General features: G+C 41.9%; 1 protein-coding gene across 1 annotated transcript in view; it reads right to left on the minus strand.

The window, feature by feature from the left end:
• The window catches only part of FCHSD2 (FCH and double SH3 domains 2), a 120,993-nt gene that overhangs the window by 56,999 nt on the left and 39,310 nt on the right, over window positions 1-24,684 (minus strand). Inside the window, exons 4-5 of the mRNA XM_063419352.1 lie at window positions 2,158-2,234; window positions 899-1,043 (exon numbers count right to left, since the gene is read on the minus strand). Of these exons, the coding sequence (XP_063275422.1) occupies window positions 899-1,043; window positions 2,158-2,234 (222 nt within the window). The remainder of the gene's footprint in view (window positions 1-898; window positions 1,044-2,157; window positions 2,235-24,684) is intronic.

Genomic DNA, 24,684 nt, shown 5'->3' on the forward strand with positions numbered 1-24,684 from the left:
AAAACAGCATTAGTAAAGTCCATTTTTCTCTCACCAGATACTGCACATGTTTCTAGGAGTGGAATAATTTGTTCAGAAACTGGGAGCTCACATTAGGTGAGGATCTATTTAAATTTGTAACCAAGCACTTTATGAACACAGAACCAGGTAAGTTCTGGGTCTCTGCTGCCACTTTGTAACAAGGACAGCTAAAATGTCTGTTGTTTGGAGAGGGTTTTTTGTCATTCAAGGGCCATCTTCCACTGTCCCAGGGTGCTCCAAGCCCCGTCCAGCCTGGCCTTGGGCATTCCCAGGGATCCAGGGGCAGCCACAGCTGCTCTGGGCACCCTGTGCCAGGGCTCACCACCCTCAAAAATGACTTTCAAATGCAACAAGCAATTAAATAATACCCAGCTCACTGGAACAACACCATTTTCTCTGGAGGGATAATTACAGATAATTAAACAGATAATTAAGCAGCTTTTGGAACACTGACTCGTGATACTGTTACAGGAGGTGGCTGGACAATGTCCACTCTCCACCCTGCACACTGCTCAAGCCCTGCCTTCAGGTTTCAAACACATCTTTTCTTAAAATCACAACTTTTTCTAACAAAAACCACTTGGCAATTGTCGCTGCAAATCCAATGCAATGCAATTTCTACAGCACAGTGTGAGATTTGCTGAGATAAGCTGGACCAAGTGGTATCACATTTTCAGCAGACTCATTTCCAAGCAGGTATAATTCGGGATAACAGCTCAGAATTTTGATCCCTCTCCAACAAACTGGATATGTACATCTCTAAGATGAAAAGTACTTACATATTTTAGAAGTGCCACAATAAAAGATTTCTAAAAAACTTGGTTTTTCCTCAATAAAAAATGACAGAGGTTCAAAGGATTTATTAAAGCACAAATACCTTCTTCAGCTGCTGCTCCTTAAAGCACCGGACACTCCTGGCTGGTTCAGAAATTAAGTTTTTATAGTTCTCACAGATATTGAGTCGGGACTGGGCCACCTGCATGGTGCCTTCTAGGAGTGATTTCCAAACTGAGTACATGCTCCTGAAATAATGAAACACAGAGAGGGTGTGGGAAGGAAGAAAGGGAGGTCAGGTGTTGCACTGAAAATTTGGATTTATAGAATCTCCTGAACTGGAAGCATCCTCCACAAGGATCAGAATCCAGCTCCTGGGCTGGTTTAGGTGACAGCAGCACATATTTTTCCAAGGACTGCTTTTAAAACTAAATCTGAAGCACAATCCTTTGGGCTGAACTAGCAAATATCTCCACTTTTAACAAAACTTTTAATGGAAGTTGTACCAAAACCACAGGTTTTCCTGCCTGTTCCTATCTTGTCATTCAATTTGTTGCCAAACATTTTGGGTTCAGCACTTGGTGATGGGTAGGGAGGGGTTTGGGATCTCATGGCATGGAAGGGAAGAACAAGCTGCAGACAGGAGGGGTTGGGTGTTACAGGAGTGTTTTATGGACACTTGAGACTGATAATTCAGTTTATTTCTTTCTAAACACACAACCGATGTGAGGGTGCTGAAAGCCCCAAACACAAATCTGTCAATGTCTTCCTGTTTGAAATAAAACTTGTTGGAACACAAAGAAGACATTAAAACAATGCATCTGAAAGCTTATTCCAAATATTTAGGAGGTGCTGTCCAAAGGCTTTGAGCAACTGAGTTATTTCTGGTTTCATGTTTTATCCACCTTTCATGTTAATGAAATAAAGTTTTGTAAACAACTGTCTCTTGCTTTGCCTCCTCCCTGCTGTCAGATTTGATCTTCACAAAGAACAGCTTCATAAAATGAAATCTTGTCCTGTCTTTTCCTATGATACAATCCACACACTTATCCCTCTAACCTCAAAGTTATTTACTATAATCTATATTCAGATACAAGCATTAATACCCAAACAGATGCAAACTACAGTTGTTGTCCTATCAAGCTGTTTTGTTTCTCCCATCTTCTTAAATATTCAAGTCATAAACATCTATTTAAGACTAATCTCAGGAAAACAAAGCTCCTTTTTTAACTGGCAATGCTCTACTACAAAGGGAAAAGAAAAATTAACTACAGCAAAGCGGTGATTCATTGTTAAGTAAAATAATGACACAAATTGAAATGATAAATACAGCAATTTCGAGATATCCAACTGGTAAATTACCTATAATCACTTCGTTCCTCAGCTCTTATTCCAAGCCAGTCCTTCTTTAAGTATTGGCTAGCCAGCTTCTGAATGCTCTGTTAAAAGAAGGTGGGGGGGGGGGAAAGTGGGGTTTTTTTTAAGATAATTAAAATACCATTTCTGCTCTTATGTCAGACAAATGAAAACCAAAGAAGCAAGCCATCTACAGCTCCAGCAAATGTTCAGTGACAGAGTCAGAGGTGGGCACGTTGGAAGGGACAGGGCTGAACCTGTCCCAGCTGTGAGAATCCCAGTTTGTGTTTCGCTGGGTCAGGACGGGGCTCCCACGATCCAGGAAAGATCTGCTCCTGTATGAGCCCACCCTGGCATGCCCAGCTCACACCATCCAAGGCTGCAGGAGCCTGGCTGCTCCCAGGAGGAGCCTGTTACTCAGAGCATTACACCAGGAGATTGACAAATGCAGCTCATCTTTAATTATTAATGTTAATTGCACCCTTCAGTCCCCGCGTGTTTCATTCTGTGCGGCCTCGGGAAATCAATAACAACATTTTCATATTCAAGGTCAGAAAGCAGCAGGGTTTCATCTGTAACCACACAGGGAAGGGGAGCTGCTGAGCCCCTTTTCCTCAACACATCATTGCTGGAACCCTGGGCACGGGGAATTTCAGACTCTCTGTGCTGACAGGCACTGAGCCCCCAGAAAACGCTGCATTGACCTGAGGCCATGGAACAGGCTTCCAAAACTGAATGACAGCACTGGGATTGTGGGTGTGCAGTTTGAATACAAGTGTGTGATATCACAGCATGGAAAACTTAGAATTTAATGGTTTAGAATACAGTAATATATATAAAGCAACATGGAGGACTTAGGGCACAGGCCAGTCTTTTTTCACCTTCATCCTCATGGGTCTGGGTGGTGTTTTGTAATTGATCAGAAAAATCATTGTGGGCCACGGGTGGTTGGCTATTGGGTTAAAAGTAAAAATAATCTAGGTGTCATTTGATAATTGGACAATTCATCATTAAAAGACCTTGTAGAGAGATAAAGCCATTTTCTACTTTGTTAGCTAGAACTCACAGCTTGTGAGAATGTAACATAGATAAGAATTAATAAACAACTGAGTCTGAACTCCAAAAACCATCTCTCCAGCATTTAATCCCAGCTCTAGAAGGAGAAGAAGATAAAAAAGCAACATATCACTTTGGAGTTGGGTCTCATCAACTGGAAAACACAATGGAAATCATGGAGCTGGAGATGAGTTTATGAACTCTGAGCAGCATTCCTGGGTTGGGTTCCTGCTGGGAATGTTCCAGGCTGGGACAGAGGCGCTGGGAAGGGATCTGGGGGGGCCTCAAGGGAGGTTTAAGGCTGGATTAGAGAAAATTCCTTCCCCATAAGGAAAAGGACAGCACAGCTGCCCAGGACAGTGAGTCCCCATCCCTGAGGGATGGAAGAGCCCTGTGGATGTGGCACTTGGGGACATGGGTTGGTGGTGGGACAACAGTTGAAGACCTTGAAGATCCTTTCCAACCTAAACCTGTGACTCTTCCAAAGAACCATCACCACAGAAACACCTTCCAGCTTCTGCATGTTAGTCTACACAGCAAAGAAGTGGAGACCTAGGTGAAAATTCCCTTTCCAGCTAAGAATCATTCCCCCATTCTGGAGTATTCTGGAAGAGCAATCCTGAGGAAGAGCCAGGAGTGAGACATCTTTGCCTCTGCCCCACTCCATGAGAGGCACAGCCCAGTGTTACTCATTTACACTTTCCATCCTATGTTTAAAATGCAACAACCTTTTAATTACTCCTAGGAAAAAATATTAGAAGTAGCTCAAACAGCACAAGATTTTATTCATGTCTCACGGCCCACACAGTAGTAAAAACTTATTACCAAGCTATGATTCGATCAATGTGTTCACACAGAAAAATTAAATGTTGCTAATAGCTCATTAGTAGCAACCCCATGCTCCCTCATATTTTTAGAAAATGCACATTCTGTTAGGTAGCTGTTTAAAAATCACAGATAAAAGGAAAAATAACATTTCCTTTAACCCTTGCAGAGCAATTTGTGATGGGATTTGGAGGTTTATGAGATACCTCCACCTGGTGCTACTTCCATGTTTCCACCCCTTTTCCTCAGACTCCACTACAAGATCTGCCTCAAGATGCTGAACAAACATTCACAAACAGGAGAAGGATAAATAAAGCCATTTTCCCCCCAGAAATCCTATCACCAATATCAGCAAATAAATCATAAACCCAGCGGGATTAACCATTGATTTCCAAACTGAACAAGCTCAGCAACAAAACCACTGAAAATGTGAGGAGAATAGGGAGGATAAAAGAATCATGGAATACCCTGAGCTGGAAGGGAGCCACAGGATCACCAAGTGCAGCTCCTGGCCCTGCACAGTCCAACAATCCTGAGCATCCCTGAGAGCGCTGTCCAAACACTCCCAGAGCTCTGGCACCCATGAAAAAATCACCTCAAGTTTATTTATTGATATTTTCTAACACAGCCAGTTGTGACAGGTATTGGGGAGGAAAAAAAATCTTAAAATATTTGCTGTAGTATTTACAAAAGGAATTACCACTAGAAAAGGAAAGAGGGCAATGACCCAAATTAAAAGATCACTGTTAGAAGACCTTTTAGAAGTCATATTAACGATACTTTCCAAAGCAGTTGTAAGGTTTTTATCTGTAATAATAACTGAGAGGTGCTGATGGCAGCAGGTGCAAAAAGAACCTATTATTGATAGCTGAAAGCATGACAGACACAGCTGATGTAACACTGGAGTTTTGGGACTATCAAGCAGGCAAATTCAGTGCTGCTTTTCATTTAGGTGGTTTCGATACCTTGCATCATTTTGATCCCTCCCCTTTATCACAGCAGCTTTTTGACATGGTAATTTTTTTTTTCATTATTTTGTTTGCTAAGTCCTCTTCTGGCAGGCAAACACTCCACAACAGAGAGGCTTTAATATCTCTCTTTACTTTGCCTCTTCTCTGGGAAAAGCAAGGTTATTCCCAATTAAACTGACTTTATGGAAGTGTGGAAGTCACTTTTACTAATCAACAGCTGCAAATTAACACTCTTCATTAGGGAGAAAAGAAAGTCACAGTTTTATTATGTATCAATTCTCATTATCAGACCCATCCATTGCTTATGTGCAAGAGAGCTTTGCTTTATTTTACTTTTAAATGGGAAAAAAAACATTGGGAATGTTGTACCATTGTCATTATTGTGAGGTGCAGGCACTCTGGAAAATTCTGTTTCATTCCAGTACTGCTGGTTCTTCCAAAATAAATTTGACAGCTACACCACAGCCCTCCTGCCACTGTAAAAACAGGCTTTTGACTGGTATCAGATATTTTCAAACCCACATTTTTAGCTGTAAGAGAGCAAGACTGTCTGAGCCACTGATGATCTGTGTGGGTCCCTTCCAGCTCAGAATATTCTGTGAAATAAATGTGAGGACAGGCTGAGGATGAAGGGAAATTGTCACACACAGAGACTCCTCTGAAAAAATAAAGGACAAAAAATCCCAAACCCACACAACCAAAATGCAAAATGTCTACATTTTGAGCAATGCTTCCACTACAAAAATGAAGAAATGAGACGTATCCAAAACAAGAAATTTCAGGCACTTCCCCATTGCCCTCAGCTCTTTTCTTCAAACAAGTGAGATGTGACACAACTTCAGTGAGCTCAGGGAGCCTGAGTCACCCAACACAGCTACTTGGGACCAAAAACGCAGGAGGTGGCTTTATCCATCGCACAGATGTTTGCTCACAAGCTTCAAGAGTAGCTTGGAAGAGATTTTACCCTTGCCAATCTCTAGGAAATGTTTGGACAGGGAGAAGAGAGCAGAGAATGCAATAGAGCCTGGGAGGTGAGAACTCTGGTTCTTGAACACAGCAGAACAATTCAGCATCAGTACTCCAGCCTGGGACAGTCACTACAGCGATTATTTCCAGTGATATTTTATTTACCAGAGCTAGACTCAATAAGGGTTTAGTGAGAATGAAGGGACTCGGGCAGGGATTCCAGGCAGGGATTCCAGGCAGGATGTGACGTGGCTCCATCTGCATCACAAGCTGTCAACACAAGCTCTGCCAGACACAATTATTGAGCTGGGAGCTCACACAGGGCCTTAGGCAGCAGCACCGTGACCAAAGCACTGCCGCAGCACAAATGCAAATGAAAACAATCTCTGCACATGGACCTCTCCAGTGCACCCCAGCAATCTGCAAAAGGTGCCCTGGCTGCTGATCTGCACTGCCTTTAACATGGTTCAGTGAGGGATAAAAGAGGTTTCCCTGTGCCTGCAGCGTCAGCTGCAAAATTCCCTGCAAACATCGGGAAAGGCTGGTTATCCAAGGTGAAGATGCAGCCCTAACCATGCTGCCTTCTCCTTCCTCAAGAGGGGATATTCCTGCCTACCATTACATGACTCCAATTCCAGAAAATACAGGGGTTCAGTCTTTCTTTCTTTCCTTTCATTCATTCATTCACAATTTTGTTCCAAGCTGCTTCATTTCTCTTTTTGTTTACAGATATTTGAAGCATGACAAGCAAGCAAAGAAAACAAAGTGGGGAGCTAAAAAATTCATGTACAGCAGTTAAACATCACCTCAGGCACTCCTGCAATCAGGTTGAGCAAAGGAAACGTCAAAGCTCTTCTCATTCACTTTGTTCATTTGTTAAAGATGTTGCTTCATTTGCAGCATCTTAATTCTCTCTAAAACAACCTGAACAAGATATAATTTAACTGTTCCTCTCTCAGCCCTCCTTTTAAAAAAACCCTGGCACTAAGTTTGGTTCTTCCATCCAAAGGTTTCACAGTTTTCAAAGACAACACTCACAGTGCTAAGACAGGAAATGATCAGAGGATAAATCCACTGCAGCCAAGCTGACTAGACCTAGAGCCAGTTCAGATTTATTCATCACAATATCCTCTAACCTATTATATTCCTGACCTTTCATCAGGCCAGGATCCATAGCTAACCTAGGGATTCATATTCTGTATTATTTGGCACAAAACCAGTGTTGGAAGTTTCTTTCTGCCTTATTTTGAGTCTCCCTTATTATGAATACCCTGCCAGATTTTAAGTAATAAAACCATACTTTACTAAGCTTCCAACTGCTTTTTCTCCTAATTCTCCTGTCTTTCTTTGGCTTCCAAATTTTAGGATTTCAGGCATCAAAAAAAAATTGTCATCTCCATGATGTGGAATCACGGCCATAACTTAATCACAGATACTTCCAACTCTGAGCAAGTTACAAGTCAGAATAAATCCAGTTACACCAACCAAGCTCAGTATTCATGTGGAGAAATTATCTTGACTTCCTAAATCACACGTTTTAAAATGCTACACTAGGGATATGTTGCTATCTGGAAACAGTCCAGGTTATTTTCAAGGCCTTTTGCTAAAGGACTGCTTTAAAAATGTCTGCGTTGATGTTCTTACTGCACCATCCAGTGAGGATTTATCCAGTGAGTGTATTTTGGGCAGTTTAGGGACTATCTTCTCACAATTTTTAGCTCTACAACCCCTGAGGAAGTACAATAATCTAAGCAAATAAAAATCCCCCAGCTTTCCAGGCACCAAGCAAAGAAATCTGAGTAAATTTCCCTCCATCTTTGAGGGTGAAAGCTGGAAAAATGCCGAAGGATTGATTTTATTCTTCAAAATACAAGGAGCTCCTGTTTAAACCCTCTAAAATTATTCTTATACTTGAAATAACTTTTCCTAGATTGTGAAGCTGTTCTACATAAACTCAGAGTTCTTTTTCAGAGCTGGCTTTATTTAAGTCCCTGTGAAATTGTTAGAAAACCTCAGGAAGGGGAAGAGCCTCAGATTGTACTACAAGATATCAGGAGGTTTCCACCACATCACTTCTCCCTGGAGCCAAAGGCGTATTAGCAGCTCTGGAGAAGAAGTTTGTTTGTCTTTTGGTTCAAAAGTCTGTCCTTCCTGACCAAACCCTGTTCCTAATAGACAAACCAAAGCCCTGGATGGTATTTCGGATGGGGAACCACTACTTTACACAGATTATAAACCAGATTCCTTTTCCACCCTGCTGCACTAGACAATGTCATTTTTGGCTGAGGTAATTTTTAAGTTTTAGATAAACTTTTAACAGCTTTGGACATTGATCTTTAGACAGATCTTCTAAAGCTTAAAAATAGGGAAATTCATGAGGTTCCACAAGGCCAACTGCAAGCTCCTGCACATGGGTCAGGACACAGGGAATGGCTTCCTACTGCCAGAGGGCAAGGTTAGATAGGATTTTGGGAAGGAATTGCTCCCTGTGAGGGTGGGCAGGCCCTGGCACAGGGTGCCCAGAGCAGCTGTGGCTGCCCCTGGATCCCTGGCAGTGTCCAAGGCCAGGTTGGATGACCTGGGATAGCAGAATGTGTCCCTACCCATGGCAGGGGGTTGGAATGCGGTGATTTTTAAGATCCCTTCCTGAAATTAAAAGACTGAAGAGAAGTGATGGCAAGTGCCCTGTTCTCCTCCGTGTCCAGGTCTGATTAGCAGCGTTAATTCAAACTTTCTCAGAACACAAAACACCACCCAAATCCCACAGAGATGGCAAAGCAGCACCCGTGCATTCCCTGCCAAGAGGAACCACCCGCACACGGGCAGGACCCCCAGCCTGCCCTGCTCGGGGACACCAGTGCCACGTCCTCTGCCTCACGGGACACGTCTGTCACCTCCTCACCACCATCTCCTGCTGGCTTCAGGGACCCCAGCCAGAAGCATCCCTTCAATATGAGTCTGAAGGAACTCCTGTGGGGTTTTAACCAGTGCTGCTGCCAGGTACAGGGATTTTTCTTCTCTGTCTGAACTGTTAAGAACTATCACTTTTGACAAGCACCAAACTGACTATAAGGATTCCTGGAATGCTGATAAGCCCTTTCCCCCCACCCAAATGGAAGCTCTGTGTTGCTGGACAGAAAGACAGACAGCAGGATCATGATGTGGAGCCTTGGGAAAAAGCAAAGCCTCAGTTAGGACTAAAAAAAAAGTGTAGCTTCTCAAATTCTCACCTTCCCCATAATCACCTCCACGAGTTCTGTTTTGCTGAGTGAGACCAAAACCAGATACGTCCCAGTTTCGTAACGTGAGGAGCATAGCAGTAATTCCCAAATTTTCCATAATTGAGATCTTGGGTGGCTGATGAAGGATGGCTAAAACCGCACCTTCCACAGTATTTTTTGGCTGGAGAACACTGTGCAGCCACTGCTCTACTAAACAGAAGGATCAGGATAGGAGCTCCTAAGCACAGTGTGAATTGGATTAAAAATCCACATTAACCAGTTCACTTGCCTCATGGAACCAGCTCAAAATGTCTGAACCAGCTCTAAAAGCAGGGAAGCAGCGGAAGAACTACAAAGAGAAAGTCAGAGTAAATCAGGAATGGTGAGTGACCTCTCTGTCTTGTTTCAAACAGCTACAAAAATCTTTATTTAAGACCTACAAGTCATGGCTGAAACACTGTGATTCTCATCCTCACTGTAGGACTTGGCACTGATCCTAAGAATAAGCCATAATTAATAGTGACCATAATTAATAAACTACAGCATGTGTAGAGTTGGTTTTTTTTTAAATAATGCCATTCAGGAGAATTCAATTTTTAAAGATTTATTATTTTGAAAGAAACCTTTCTGAATTTGTTTCATTCTCCACAGTGCTGCCACTGAAGCTGCTCTAAGTTATTCCCTGTAAGCGTCTCCAGCAGGTTAGCATTTCCTATTCTGTGGGAACTTCTTAATTAAAGGTTCACATGATTACAAAGCACTGCCACCGCTCCTGCTCTATGGAGCACAAAGCTGATTCTTTTCCCGCCCTAAAACAGCTGGCAGATAACTCTGAAATTGGTTGTGCTTCACGTAATATTTATTGATCAGTTCGAACAGTGGAAGTGTTACTGCTCTGAAGTTTATCATGTTGAAGTTCTAAAACTAATTTTGAACTTGGTAATTAGCTTCTGAGCTTGGTCAATCTTTAGAATATGGAACCCACAATTCAGTCAGCTCTTGGCATAAATCTAATTGTGTACATCACAATATGGGGTAAAAAATAAAAATCAGCCTGAAAACGCAATGCTGCATCTCTAAGGAGTTTGGAACATTTTGTCTGTCTGGCAAAGTTTATACAAACAAATTTTGCTCAGAAAGCATCACCACTATTCAGAATTCACTACTTACTAATTAAATAATCTTTGAATTTGTATTTCTTGTCCTTGTTCTGTTCAACACTAATCCCTAAAGGTCTACTTTAGGGATCTACCTTAAAGACCCTCAAGGTCTACCCTGCTGAAGTCAACCCCTCTAACAGAAGATGGGAATAAAAATTGTGCACAGCCAGTCAGTTGCTACAGCGTTATAAACGTATCTAGTTTGAGACTAATTAGCAAAGCCCCTTCTCCTCAAGTATCTCAGGAACACATATTGGCATGGAAAAGAAATTCTGGAATGCTGCAGCCACACATTCCAAGTGTCACTGGTCCCAACACAGCACCACAATGCCTCAACCAGCCCCACAACCACCACCAAAGATTTCAACTATTCCATTTTCTCCAAGAAAACTTGTCCTTGATGCCAGTGAGCTTTAAGGTCCCTTCCAACCCAATCCATTCCATGATGTTATGAGGAAAGGTTTTGCTTGCCTGGTTATGCTCTGATCAGTAAAATAATTTAATGCAGCACAAACACTACAACAGCTTGGGAATTTAATCCCTCACCTGACGGTCTGGGTTTCTTCTGAATCCCTAAATCTGCACTAAAAGCACAGTTAGAAATGTCAAGGGTAGAAGACAAGAGAGACCTAAATTTCTAAAAAACAACTGAAGATGATTCACCTTGGCTGGACAACTCTTCCAGCTGAACAAACAAGCCAAGTGCTCCCTGGACATCAGAGAGACAAATGTGCATGCTCCATCCGCCAAGGAATTTTGGCACCACCATCCACTTATGGGAAACAAAGGTTTGGACTTCCTAAATGAAACAGCTGGATTGATCAGGCAGCTTGAGGAGCAGCAAAGTCAGAACACAGTTGTACCTAACAACTTTGCAGCATTCTAAGGCAGCAGACACCACAGGCACATTATTCTTCTGGTTAGTAAAATTTGAGACTTGATGCAAGGGACTGGAGAACTCATCATTTCAGTGGAGAAAATGAAGAATAAGTACTTTATTTGTTATTGGGTGAGGGGAATTGCAGCTAAGTATTTTTTAGGAAGAATACACATTCACAGAAGAGCATAAAAATGGTGGGATTGTGTCCTTCAACTGGAAATACACAAGTGGTAACCTCAAAAAATTTCAGGAGAAATGTGGTCAAGGACAGGTTTTTCCAGTAATTTGAGGCCATTTCCTCTCATCCTATCCCTGTTCCCCCTGGCTGCCCCCTCCTGTCAGGGAATTGTGCAGAGCCAGAAGGCTCCTCCTGAGCCTCCTTTTCTCCAGGCTGAGCCCCTTTCCCAGCTCCCTCTGCCCCTCCTGGGGCTCCAGACCCTTCCCCAGCTCTGTTTCCTTCCCTGGAATTGCTCTGGTCCCTCCATGTCCTTCTTGCACTGCAGGACCCAGAACTGCCCCCAGGACTGGATGTGCCTCAGCAGTGCCAGCACAGGGAACAGATTTCTGTTTGGATTTTGTTGAGTCTGGGGATGTTTTTTGGAAAGAAACCATTAAAACAAGTCCATTATAGATCCTTCAAAATCCTAAACCTCTTTGAGGGCTTTTTTTCCATAGGAAAAAGTAAACCATGCCCACGGTAGCAGGGAAGCCACAGGAAGGTTGTCATGAGAAGATCCCAGGTGAATGTGGCACACCAGAACCACTGTTAATAATTAAACTGGGTCTAAAGGAGATCACTGATACCAACATTCCCAAGCAACGGGACTCCAAAGCTCACATCCAGCTTTCCACAAGCAGCACTCATTCCCAGGGATCACAGCCTTTTTAATTCCCTTAATTTACCACAGAAAATTTCCCACCTTTCCAAGACTCCACAATTAACCCTGAAGCAGTAATATAACAACAATATTACCTAGAGCACAGCACATTCCTTAACACCTCATATATCCTACAGGACACAGGATGTGACATCCTCATTCCTTTAGCTGAACCTTAAAAGTATTGCTTTGTATTTCCAGGGATTTGCCATGGTTTTGTTTTGTCCTTTATAAATCAAACAGTAGCAGAGAGTTAATGCTGTAGAACACAGTTATGCAAACAAGTCAAAACCTGAAGTAATATTTTAGCCATCTTAAAGTGTCTTTAATAGCACTTTATAGGGTTAATTGGCTATTTCATAGTATGGTGGTACTTTAAATCAAGGATATTGTTTTTAGAAGAAAATCTCTATTTTCAACAGGACAGAAAGGCTGGCAGCAGTAACACAAAGATGTTAAAGGCTGTGTTCATGTTCAAACATCTGTAGAAAAAAAGAAACCCTTCCACAACTCAGGATACAGGTGCCAAAGAACTCACTAAGGGGAAAAACAGTCTATTAGAAAGCAATTTTTCTCTCAAGTTAGAAGGCAAGCCAACTCTACGAGAGCTGCCAAGAACATCAGAGTCCAAACTCGGTTTGACTTTGTTCACATGAAAAAAAAAAAGAAGAAAAAAGAAAAAGAATTTTCTTCCTGCTCATTTAAGAAAGAATTTAACAGGAACAGTTCAGAAAAACAAAAAATCATCAAGCCAGTCTCTGCTCGGCAAACAGACAGAGATGGAAAGCTTGTCTTAGGGAGCTGAGAACACGGATTAATTCTGGCTCAACATTTGCCGAGTACAGGCCCACGCAGAGGAAGTTTCTGTGCAAAGATTTCCAACATCCACTTCACACGTGAAACTCCTGGATTTGGGTTATCACACAAACAGGACGAGTGAGAAAAGGCAGTGCCCGGCGCCGGGGGAAAGGAACCATCTGGTCTCTACCGCACCGACACAATGGGGAAGGGCTGGAGTTTGGCAGCTCGGCAGTGGGAAGCATATGGCACATTTCCTCTGAACTGGGCATTTTCTGGCTTCCCCCGCTCTGTGTCAGAACCCTCCCGGCCCGTGTGGGGTTTGTATGGAGCTTTGTCGAGCCGAGAATGAAGGCACGGAGCAGCGCAGGGTCCTTCGTGTGGGGTTGTTCTGAACGAGGGTGAGCGGGCAGGCGAGGCTCAGAAATCTCTGCCATCTCCTCAGAGTGGTGCTATGATAATTTTTCTGCTTTCTGAATGGATTGACGGCTAATTTCTCACCACGGACATGCAATGGCCTCCTGCTCTATTTTCAGAATTGGAAAATTCCCAAATCAATTCCAGGGCAGGTCCCCCGCTCCCCAAAAAAGGGAGGGGGAAAAAAAAGGAATACTGAAGTCCTAGCAAACTAAGATTATTTAGACCAATTTGCTTGTGTTCTTATCCTTAAAAAAAGCAAAGGCTCAAATCCTAGGAAACTAAGATTATTTGGACCAAATTTCTTTGGGTTCTTATTCTTCAAACAGCAAAGGCAATCTTTTATTTGTGTATTTACTGATAGTTACAAGAGGAGCTCTTGAGCCACAAGTTTAATCATGTATTAATAAAATAAACCAGAGAAGCCTGAAATTCAAAGTCTATACTGATAACAAATATATTTTAACATAAAATTAGCCAGGTACAAGACTGAAATGAGCTCCCTTGAAAACAGGTTTGCATTTCATACACGAGTGTTAAGAGACAACACCTCAGGTGGTTTTGTCCAGCTTGTTTAGAACAGGGGTTTGCTACAATGATAAATGGAAGTTCTCCATTACGGTTTCAGATCAGCAAGTTAAATGAGATAAATGCAGACTGCAGCAGATTTTTCTGCTCTGGTTTCTGGGAGCACCAGAGCCCTGGCTATGGTCAGCACTCTAGAACATCAGGCCAGGCAGAAGGACAGAGACCAAAACCTCCCAAAGTCAAATACGGCAACAACAACGCAAGTTTGAGGCAAAAAATTCCATGCAAAGATTAACATAACGCAAATGCAGTGGTTCCAGGAGGGAACGAGACCGTGTCAGTCCCCACCACACTGATCTCAGCACATCAGCACCTTAATTTAACCCAGGACCACACAGCAGTTACATGAAGTTGCACTATTTCACCCTGCAGTGTGTCTGGTATAAAGTATCCAAAGTCAAGCCCTGATGAGTACTGAGAATTCCTATTTTGTATCAAGCAGCAACTTCCACTTTGCAGATATCAGTAAATATATTTTTAATGCTTGGATCTAAAAAAATACAAGAGGGGGGAAAAAATCCACAACTTCCATGGATAAGTATTAGCAGCTACAAGGTTATTCCAACAGGAATAGCCCTGTACAAGAAAATCACAAATGATTCCTATTAAAAGTGAGGCAGGGGAGGTGGAGGGAAGGGGAAAACTGCAGATTCCAGTCCTTGAAGTAGAAATATTATTATCCAAAGGGTTCTATTAAGCACACCCACAGGGTGAGCAGGGAGAAATAAACTAGAGAGGTTGAAAGTTTTGGGGAGAAAACAATGACATTTAACACTCATATTGCAAGAGATGCTGAGTAATGAAGCTGCTCCAAAGTGAAGAGTCCTTGGAAAGACAGATGAGTTTGATGGCAAAAAGGGAACACACAGAATAATGTAGAGAAAAATGAATCCACACTGTAATTCAGGAAACTGTGCCACTCTTCAGACTTGAATTCAAAGCAGTATGAAAAATAATAGAGGTCTAAACCCTGGAAAATATCCTTACAGCAACAAGAATAAGCCAAAAAACCCAGCTATGAATCTGGTCATCAAAAACATCTCCGTGTGTGTGTATGTACATGTTTATTATATTCAGTATATACTTATATACATATTTATACATCTAAAGCAGCTGCACATTGACAGGAGGTGAAATAGTCACATCCAAGAATATCAGCACCATATTTAACAAATATTTTCTTCTCCAGACCAATGCTTGACAGGCTATCATTAGAAACCTCTCCTAACTTTTTCATTTTATGACATTTCTAGAAGAGCCAGCGCCGTCAGCTCCTACAGACAGTGTTTTGTACAAGGAGCTCTGCACTTTATTGCTGGTTCTTGGCCTTTGTACATCTCCAGGCAAGTGGTGCCCCTCATTCTCCTGCATCTGAAATCCCAGGTGGGCTGTTCTTCCTTTGATATACTAAAGACTGGACAGATCACTATTTTGTCAAATGCTAAATTACTACTTTTTTCACTGGAGGTGTCTCTATAAATCCTAAGTCACTCATATAAACACCACGAATACTGAAATTACACCAGGATTACTGAAATCCAGTAGTTATGCAATTGCTTTCTTCCCTTCCTCAGCATTACATTTCCCCCAGGAAATATTATATTTATTTTAAATACAATATTTAATATTTAAGGTAAAAGAACACTAAAAAGTCACCAAGTCACAAGCAAATTCAATAAAGAAGAATTTAAGAGCAACAACATTTGCAAAAAATCCTGCTGTTAGCTTTCTGCCTCCCAAAGGTTTCTCTGTGTTCACAACACACTGAAGCTCTAAGAGAGCTGAGCAAACTCTTATATTTAGGTAAGAAGACAAAGCATTAATTAATAGATGACAAAGTCATCTGGTTCTGGATTCTCTGCCGCTCTTCAAAGGAAAATCATTTCTAAGCCCAATCTCGGCCTCACAGAGAGCCCTGAAAGGTTAAACAAAACCCTCTTCAGTCAAAACGCTTACAACCCTTAAGACAGCAAGCTATAAATTATTAAGTAGCTTGTCTAATTGCTTCATGATGGCATCCAAAGATTCCAGTGCCCCCTACCCCCATCCCAAGACGCAATTCCAGCTGGATGCACTTTCAACACAGACCATTATTCACCCGAGTCCGCTCTAATGTTAAAATGAGGTACCAGAGGTCAGGCTCCTAATCAGAAAACAAAGAGCGAGATTCCCATACCCACATCACATCCTAAATCTTGGAGCTCCATCAACGAGCTGACAACTGGAAAACCTAGGAAACCTCATCAATAAGTAATGGCCAAAGGGATCGGATTGCACTCGACAGCCCGACCCTAAATCCTCCAAATTCGGTCATATCTGGAGAAGTGCTCCCATAAACACTGCGCTGATCTTCAGCTGTAAATCAGAAACTCGGGCTCTGAATTAGGCAACTTTCACATCTTCACTCACTGGGTGAGACTATAAAACATGAAATCAATTCCCAGTTATTACAGGAGAGAGAGGCAAAGCAGGAAAAAGATCAGCAAAAGATTAAAAAAAATATGTCCAGTCCACAACATGCCCCCATTTTCCAATTCACTGGTTTGTTGGGTTTTAAACACCACATTTCAGGCAGAGAAAACACACCTTTAATGGCTCAGGGTTTACAAACCATAGCAGGGGTTGTAAATCAAACAAACCAGCTCCTTTTTTTAACTGGGTTATAGTAACAGCTCTCATAATTTTATCAAATACACGTACAAATCATCCATTCACACAAAATGAAAAGGGATCTAAATTTTAACTGCTGAAGCAGGAAGACTTGGCTTTAAACTTCTTAATTTACAGACATTCAATATTTATTCCTTGCTGCCTATAATGACATGACTTTTTATTCCAGCAAAACACAACTGCCTGATTTTAATGCTCTCCCTCAGCAGAAGATCCATGGCAGATTCTTTGGCAGATATTCCAAGCTTGTTTTAGACAAACACTGATGACTGACAGCTGCATGAGGGACACCTCAGCCTCTTCCTGAGCAGTTCCAGACTAAACTCCATAAAAATTCCAATAATATTCCAAAGCTGACACATAACTCAATCCCAGTAACGTACAAGGTTCACTAGAAGCACTTCCAAGTGATTGCTAGCTAAGGGAAATAAAAGAGCAGGAGGAGCTGTGGACCCAGTCCATGGGATACGTGCACCAGGCAAGAGCCAGAAGCCAAACAAGGTAGGACAACATCCCTGGTGGATGTTCTTCTCCCAGGAATGTAACTGCAATTGCTGACTACAGAAACTCCCACCTCTTATCTGCTGCCACCAAATAGCAAAGCAGAAATGCCACGGCCACAGCGGAGCTGAGCAAGGGCTCAAAGGCACAGATAAAAATAACAATAATGTGCTTTGGGCCCATGCAGCTCTTACCTTTAACTGCTCTGGGAAAGAGAAATGCAGGGGAAGAATAAAACCATGGCCTTTTGGTTCATAATTCAGCGAGGATAACTTGGCTGAACTTTGGCCAATTGTTTTTTCAATAGGGGCAATAAAAGATACAAATATGAAAGTAAAATGGGCAATATGGACATTTTGCTGTCCAGGTTAACCTCCTGTCATTTATGGCCAGCAGAAGGTATGGAAGGGTTTGTTTTGCTTTCTCATAATGCAGCAGCAATCGAAACTGAGTCTTGGGGCAAAGGTTGAGGTGCAATAAAATGTGGCACCCAGAGTTTGTCCTTCCCACACCTTGGCTGGCAAAAGTCCCAAATCTGCACACGGGAACACACTGCCTCTTTTTCCCCCCTTTAAAAGCAGAAATCAGAATTAGTTTTTTATTATTTCAATCACAGGAGTACAAGAGATCAAGGACTAACACTGAGACATGCAAAAGTCAAATATGTGAATAGTGAACAAGCTTAATTCTCGTGCTGCAACCCTGGCAGGGGTGGTGTCCTCAGCACCCTCCTCTTCTTCCCTCCCTAAGAGGCCAACTGTTTAATTAATTGTTTTACATAGGTGAAATGGACCATTAGAAAACATTAGACAACAGTTAATTTATCATTTATACAAGGATGAATGCAAATCATTTTGAGGTTTGGGGTTAGGGTATTTTTTCCTTCCCACACCCCTAATTAATATTCATGAGGATAATTTCACAAAGGCAGTTATAAAACTATGTCAGAGGCAGCTTGAAAATATAGTTGTGCTAACAGAGAAAGAGGAAACTCTGTCCCCCTCCCCACCCTTGCAAGGGGGGATTTGAGCCCAAGGCAAACATTCACTGAATGATTGGGTTTTATAATATTTTAATCGAGTTATTCATTACACAAAAAATACCACTGTGGAAAACCAGATAACGTTATACAAAAGCTGAGTTCATTTGTTCTGGACAGGTGGCCGGTCTGCAACTCCGTGCCGGCATCCAAAGCCCGCCCACAATAGCACTAAAGACGATTATGCAAATGCTCCCTATTCCCTGCTATTTTCCCAGGAATGGGAGAAGGGCTCCATGTGGAAGAAGCAATTGTTTCCCAGTCATGTGGAAAACAAACCAAGAGAAAGAAGGGAGGGAATGTGAACGGAAGATAGCAACACATCCCCTGGCCGGGCCGCGCCGAGCTGGAGATGCCTGGAATGGTCCTGCCGGAGCGCGGCTAGCAGGGGTCAGAGCCCGAGAGCAGAGCCCAGGAAATGTATTCCTCACACTGCTGGACATTCTCCTTGTGTTCTGCCACGGGACAAAGCAGCTGAGACACGGCAGCTCTCCTTCTGCTGTAAGGCACCGCTCCAGAGGGAGCGCCGGCACAAGCGGCAGGTTTGGGAAGACAGGCAGGTCGTCATCTGCTTATCTGGGAGCCTGGATTCCGGCACAGTTTGTTTTCCAATTCCACATCTTGGTCACAGAGTAAGTAAAATACAAATGTGGAATCAAGGACAATGAATTTGATCCACTTCAGTCCCCCAGTGTCTATTAATTTTAACGTATTTTACTAAAATACACAGAGGACAGGGATGTAAAATTTATCCTTAAAAACTACCAGAATGTTTTTTATATTTCAAGCACACCTCTTCAAAGCCCATGGCTTGAATCACCCATTTTTACCTCAACTGCTTTTCACCTCTCCCGAATATCAATTTTCCACCTAAGTACTCATGTAGATAACTCAGCTCTTCTGCTGTCCCACTGAATCCCAGGAGTCAGTAGGACACAAAAAAGACCGCAGGCAAATGACTGTGATCCAAGTAACCAGCACCCTGCAACTTTATTAATTATGTTAGGCATGACTAATTATAATTCTAAGGGCAGGACTCTCCCTTCCCACAGAGCACCAGGTACTAAATGGATGCAGAGCAGCATTAATGGGCCAGAAGCTGTCACAGATGAACAACCTGTGCCATTAGCACTGACTTTTACACAGGCTGAGGATTCAGCTCTGCAGCTGAATTCTTTATTCTCACTATTATTCAAGAAATTGTGGCTGCCTCTGGATCCCTGGCAGTGTCCAAGGCCAGGATGGAGCGGGCTTGGAGCAGCCTGGCACAGTGGAAAGTGCCCCTGCCCGTGGGAAGGGGTAGAACAGGATGAGTGTCAAGGTCCCTTCCAACCCATCCCAGTCTGTGACTTTGATTCTAAAGGAACCAGGTTTCTACAGCTAGCATCAGAAAACTAAAATAAGAAATAATCGTCTGAGCCTTGCTCAAATAAAAATGAAATCAATTTAAAATCTTCACTTATTCCTCAAAAAAGGACACGTCCATCTGATTTAGAGTGGGCCTCATAGCTGCTTGAGTAGAACTTAGAAGAGCAGTGTTTGGGATAATCCATATTTAAAGAAAAACATCTCTTTTGCTTCAAAGGTTTTCACTCTATTCCAGCCCTGTGATTTGAGTCAATAAAGATAAAAGTTTATATAATTGCTTCTTTAAAAAATTTTACAAGTACACCTTTCCCAAAACTTATTTTTCTATGCTTCTTTTTGCTTCACCTCAACATCCCCTAACCTTTGAAGCAAGTTTCCAAAGCCCACATGCTTTGCTTTCCCCACTGATGGGAATTTGGCTCCATTTCCATCACCACCTCTTTTCCATTCAGATCCCAACAACTTTACACTGAACTCCAACTCAAAAGAATTTCTTGGGCAGTTTCTGACATTGCTTGGAAATGATTTATCAAATCCTTCTATCAGTGACGGTGGTGTTACTTTTCCTCATTCAACACAAATTACAAATAAATTGACGAGACTCTTGCTCATGTGTTCATCACATGTACACAGCCTTTAACATGTCTCCTGCCTGGCTGGAATTCCTCCAGGATTTTTCTGACACCCAGAATTCACATTCTCCCTTTTTCTGCCAGTAACTCCACTGTTCCCTTTCCCTGCTTTTCCTGTAGGAATCTCCCCTGGGATCAGCCTATCTATTGGCTTCTGGGCACTCTGTAAATCTCCAAAACATCTTTCACGCTGTGTGTTTGTGTTCTCAATTATTATTTGCCTTTCAGCACTGACATCTTTGATTCCAGTGCTCCACTTCAGGTTTCTCCTGTCATACAACCCAGTTTTTCTCCACACACTCTTCTGACCATTCTTACCCTATCCAGGCATTTCTATATTTCCATTTTCAACACCAACGGTCTGGTCCATCTCTTCAAGCTCTTTTTTAGTCTCCCCCTTTCAATTTCTAGTACTTACCATCTCTGTTTCTTTGTCTTGGCCTGGTAACACAAAATTTGATCAGCCACTGCCATAACCTTGTTTTTTATGCTGTTCCACAGCTCTTCACCATTCACTCCTTCTTTCACCAGGGACAAAATTCCACCCCCCAGCTGCTCTTTTTTCTTTCCTGGATCTGGCTCTTTCCATCTGTGCTTATCGTAGATCTTCATCCCTGACACTTTTTTGGTTGCTCTCAGCTCTGCTGCTGCCAAAACTCACTCGAGCTCTGGAGGTAACTCTGGGAGAGAGGAAGCCTTCGACAGCCCCAGGAACATTCCCTGATTTACTGCAAGCTCCCTCTGGACGGCCAATCCTTGTTCACTGTCAGGTGCAATTCAGTGAGCCTTCAGAGGACAGGGTTTATTCAGAGACTGAACTTGATACTTGCTCAGGAAAATAACCAGGAACTTCAGAGTGAGTTAAAACAGTGAGCACAAGCAAGGCTAAAATAATAGATATATCTCCTATTTTAATTAAAACATGCCTGCAAGGCATGCCATTGATTTTGGCATATGAGAATACCACTACCAGCTTAATATATGATGGTACATAATTGGATTTTACTAAAAATTCTGCTCTTTCATTTAGCAGATTTTAGAAACTAATTATTTCTGGTCTTTTGTTCCAGGTATTCACAACATTGAAACAAAGACAAAAAACATTTAGGATATAAACAGGAGGACAGTGACAATACTGTTCACTAAAGGAGGAATAAATCCAGCCAACTTTAGCAGAGTCCAACCCGCAGTCTCCTCCCATGACATTTTTCCTGTCCAAAATTCCCATAACCATGACCAGAAACCCCATCACCAAGATGCCACAACTCTGCTTCCACTTTCCCTCTCAGGACTGTGTTTCTCCAACATCCCAAGGTACATCACCGGGTGTACACCCTGAAACTGTGGCTGCCCCATCCTTGGAATTGTTCCAGACCAGGCTGGACAGGGCTTGGAGCAACCAGGGATAGTGGAAGGTGTCCCTGCCCATGAGCTTTAAGGTCCCTCCAATCCGAACCATTCCATGATTTCATGACAACACAGACATTCCCTCCACTCTTCCTTTACAATTCCTTGACAAATCCAGCACACTTAGTGATTTATTAAATTAAAGGACACTTGGTGATTTACAAATGCCCTGGCTGCAGTTCACCAGCCCAGTGACACACAGGCCCTCACAGGCACTCACATCAGCCTCAGCCTTCTCCAAAATTTCAAAAAATAAGACAAGGAAACAGTAATAAAAAGTTGTAACAAATTATCTTTCAAAAGTCAGTTCCAAATCACTGATTTTTCTTATTTACATCATTATTATACCTAAAAGAAAACACATTTTCTCCTTCTCTCGCACAGAATTATATGATTGATTTAGCATAGAATTCACACACATTTGTCAGCTCCTGGTTTCAGGCCTCCAGCCCACTATTTTCTGTACAGCTACCCAGATAGAGACACCATTCATTATTCAAAGGTTTCTTTGCTGCAAACCAAAGATGTTCTGGCATACAACAGTTCTGGACTCATTAAAAGGTGAGCCATGTTTGAGTTTCCAATCATCACAGGTAACTCAGTTATTCATTCTTAAAATATTTTCGCTCTTTGAGTATTATTCAGAGTTCTGCAGGGAAAAACCTTTGCTGCAAGTCATAGGGAGAAGAGGAAAAGAAATTCATTGTAAATTATCAGCTGCTCCTGGGAGACAGAGACACTGCCGTGTGCCAAGTCAAATTAATCCCAGACACAAAGATGTGAATAAAGCTTTAAAACTGACATCAAGCAGGGAAATTAAATAGATCACTCAGAAAAAATGAAACTAACTTCATTTGGTACTGTATTTTACACACTGGCCAGTGTGTGTTTAAAATTCCATGGTTTTGCAAAGGAAAATGCTCTTCACAGGAATGCCTGAAGCCAAAAAGAAGCCAGTGCTGACACAGAGCCTGGAGAACGCAGATGGGTTTTCTCAAGTCTTGTTTTAAGCAAACACATCAAGAGTAAATTTCTGCTAAGGAAAACCAATGAAATCTGGTTTAAAAAGATCTGAAACAGAATCAGAACCAAAGTGAACTGCATTCAGATTTAAATCAGTATTGGTAGGTCATAGATTTTAAAAAACAACTTTTATTTAGCCCAGGGCAAGCTTCAAATTTGCAGTCTGGGCTCATCTCTCCACTCCAACCTTTTTTAATCCCATTTTTCTTTAAATAAACCCTGTGTTTCTGAACACAACACATCCAGCCCAGCTCTGATGTGACTTATTAACTTCAACAGGGCTGGGTCATTAGAAAACATTTCTGTATTGCTGCAAATTTACATAGTGCTGTACAAACACAGAAGGAAACAGATGCCCTACCTGGAAGCACTTGGAACACAAATAAACCCCTGCAAAACCAGGGTAAATCAGAGTTTGGTGGGACCTGGCAGCTGCAGAAATCAGGGGCACAGAAAATGTCACTGAGGGCAAAATAGGCAAGAGATTGAGAGAAGTGAACTAAAACCTTGTGGGAAGTTAATACACAAGGGCTTGGTGCTTTAGAGCTTCACAAACAAGGAGTTTAAGTGGGAAATATTAAACAGAAAAATGTTCTGTATCAAATATTTCCATAAATATTGGAAGGAAGTTTTAATTCAAGTCATTTCATTGCTACATAAGGGATTTTAGTACTTTTAACAATTGAGAAAGAGATTCTGGCACTAATATAGAGGCAAAAATGAATCAAAACAAACACGAAATATGAAAAAAATCCTCACTGAGAAAGATGACATCTCCCTCTTTTCCAAGTGAGAATCTAACTTGTTTGGGAAAGTAAGACAGAAAGGCAGATTTGGAAGTTAAAAACTAATGTAGTGCTGGGTAAAGGGAGGGGAGATCTACCTGAAATCACACTGAAATCACAACACTGAATACAGCAAAAGAGGTTTCACTGAAACCATCAACACGAGATATTCAATATGTGGGCAAGAAAAGCCTGGGATGACCAAAACCTGAATCACCTCTGGCAAATCTTTCTGAAAAATCAAGAATCATAAAACCCAAGACACTACGTTGACAGAACCCCATCTTAGCAGCAGCACATGAATGATTTAATGAGCCCACATGCAAGCAGGGATAATCATAAAATCATGTAGCATCATATGGTATTAATGTAAATGAGGGGCAATTCATGGCACTAAATCCCTTCTCCCCTTTAAACAACACCCTAAAACCATGCAGGACTTTGGTTCGAATCCCATTCTTCTGCTTCCTGAGAAATCTGATCACAGCTCATCCTGAGCTTACAGAAACCACTCGCACAAGGTCACCTTGGCACTGGAGCTGCCCTGAGGATTTTTATTTTTATTACTATTTGGTTGTGGATCTGCACCTCCCAGCAAATACATCTTCCAGACACTCTGAAAGGCAGCAGTGGCAGCTCCTCATTTTGTTTGTCATTCCCCACTCCTGCAACAGGGAAATTTCTGGGCACCTAGCCAAATTATTTTTAATTAAAAGCCCCTCTGCTTTTGATTCTTTAGTAACTTGGTTACCAGCTCCATCGACCACTTATGCAGGGAAAGGAATTTAATATAAAAGTGGTTTTCTCTGGTGTTTACAGAACTGGTGACAGTATAATTTGGAGTGGGGAGACAGCTGGCAGTGCAGTTAGAGAGGGAAAACACTGAGAAAGTTGAGATAGAAAAAGCCCAAATCCATGGAGCACACTGATGCTGTACAAATGGTGTTTATTTTAGTTTATCAGCTGGCAACCTCAAGTGCTTTGTTCAGCAGAGAGAAAGCTCTTCCCGAGTACGTGAATAATTATTTCATATTGATTTAGTATTAATACCTCAATCATCCATCGATTCCTGTGTTGAAGCCCCATTTCAAAAAGAAAGAAAGAGAAGATTTTCATTAAAAGGACATCTCCTGCACTCAAAAAGGGCTGATTAAACACATCCTAATCAGACACACAGCAGTGGAAGGTACAGATATTTCTTGGATAATAAAGGCTGGCTAAAGAGTTTATCAGCTCTATTTACATCAAGGTTGGGTTGGCTCTTTTTTAAATGGTGGAAAAATATCTCTGATCTTTCTTATCAGGAACCTCTGGTCATGGATTTCAACACCTGACATATCAAAAATGA

This window comes from Prinia subflava, chromosome 25, assembly GCF_021018805.1.
Source record: "Prinia subflava isolate CZ2003 ecotype Zambia chromosome 25, Cam_Psub_1.2, whole genome shotgun sequence".
Taxonomy (NCBI): Eukaryota; Metazoa; Chordata; class Aves; order Passeriformes; family Cisticolidae; genus Prinia; species Prinia subflava.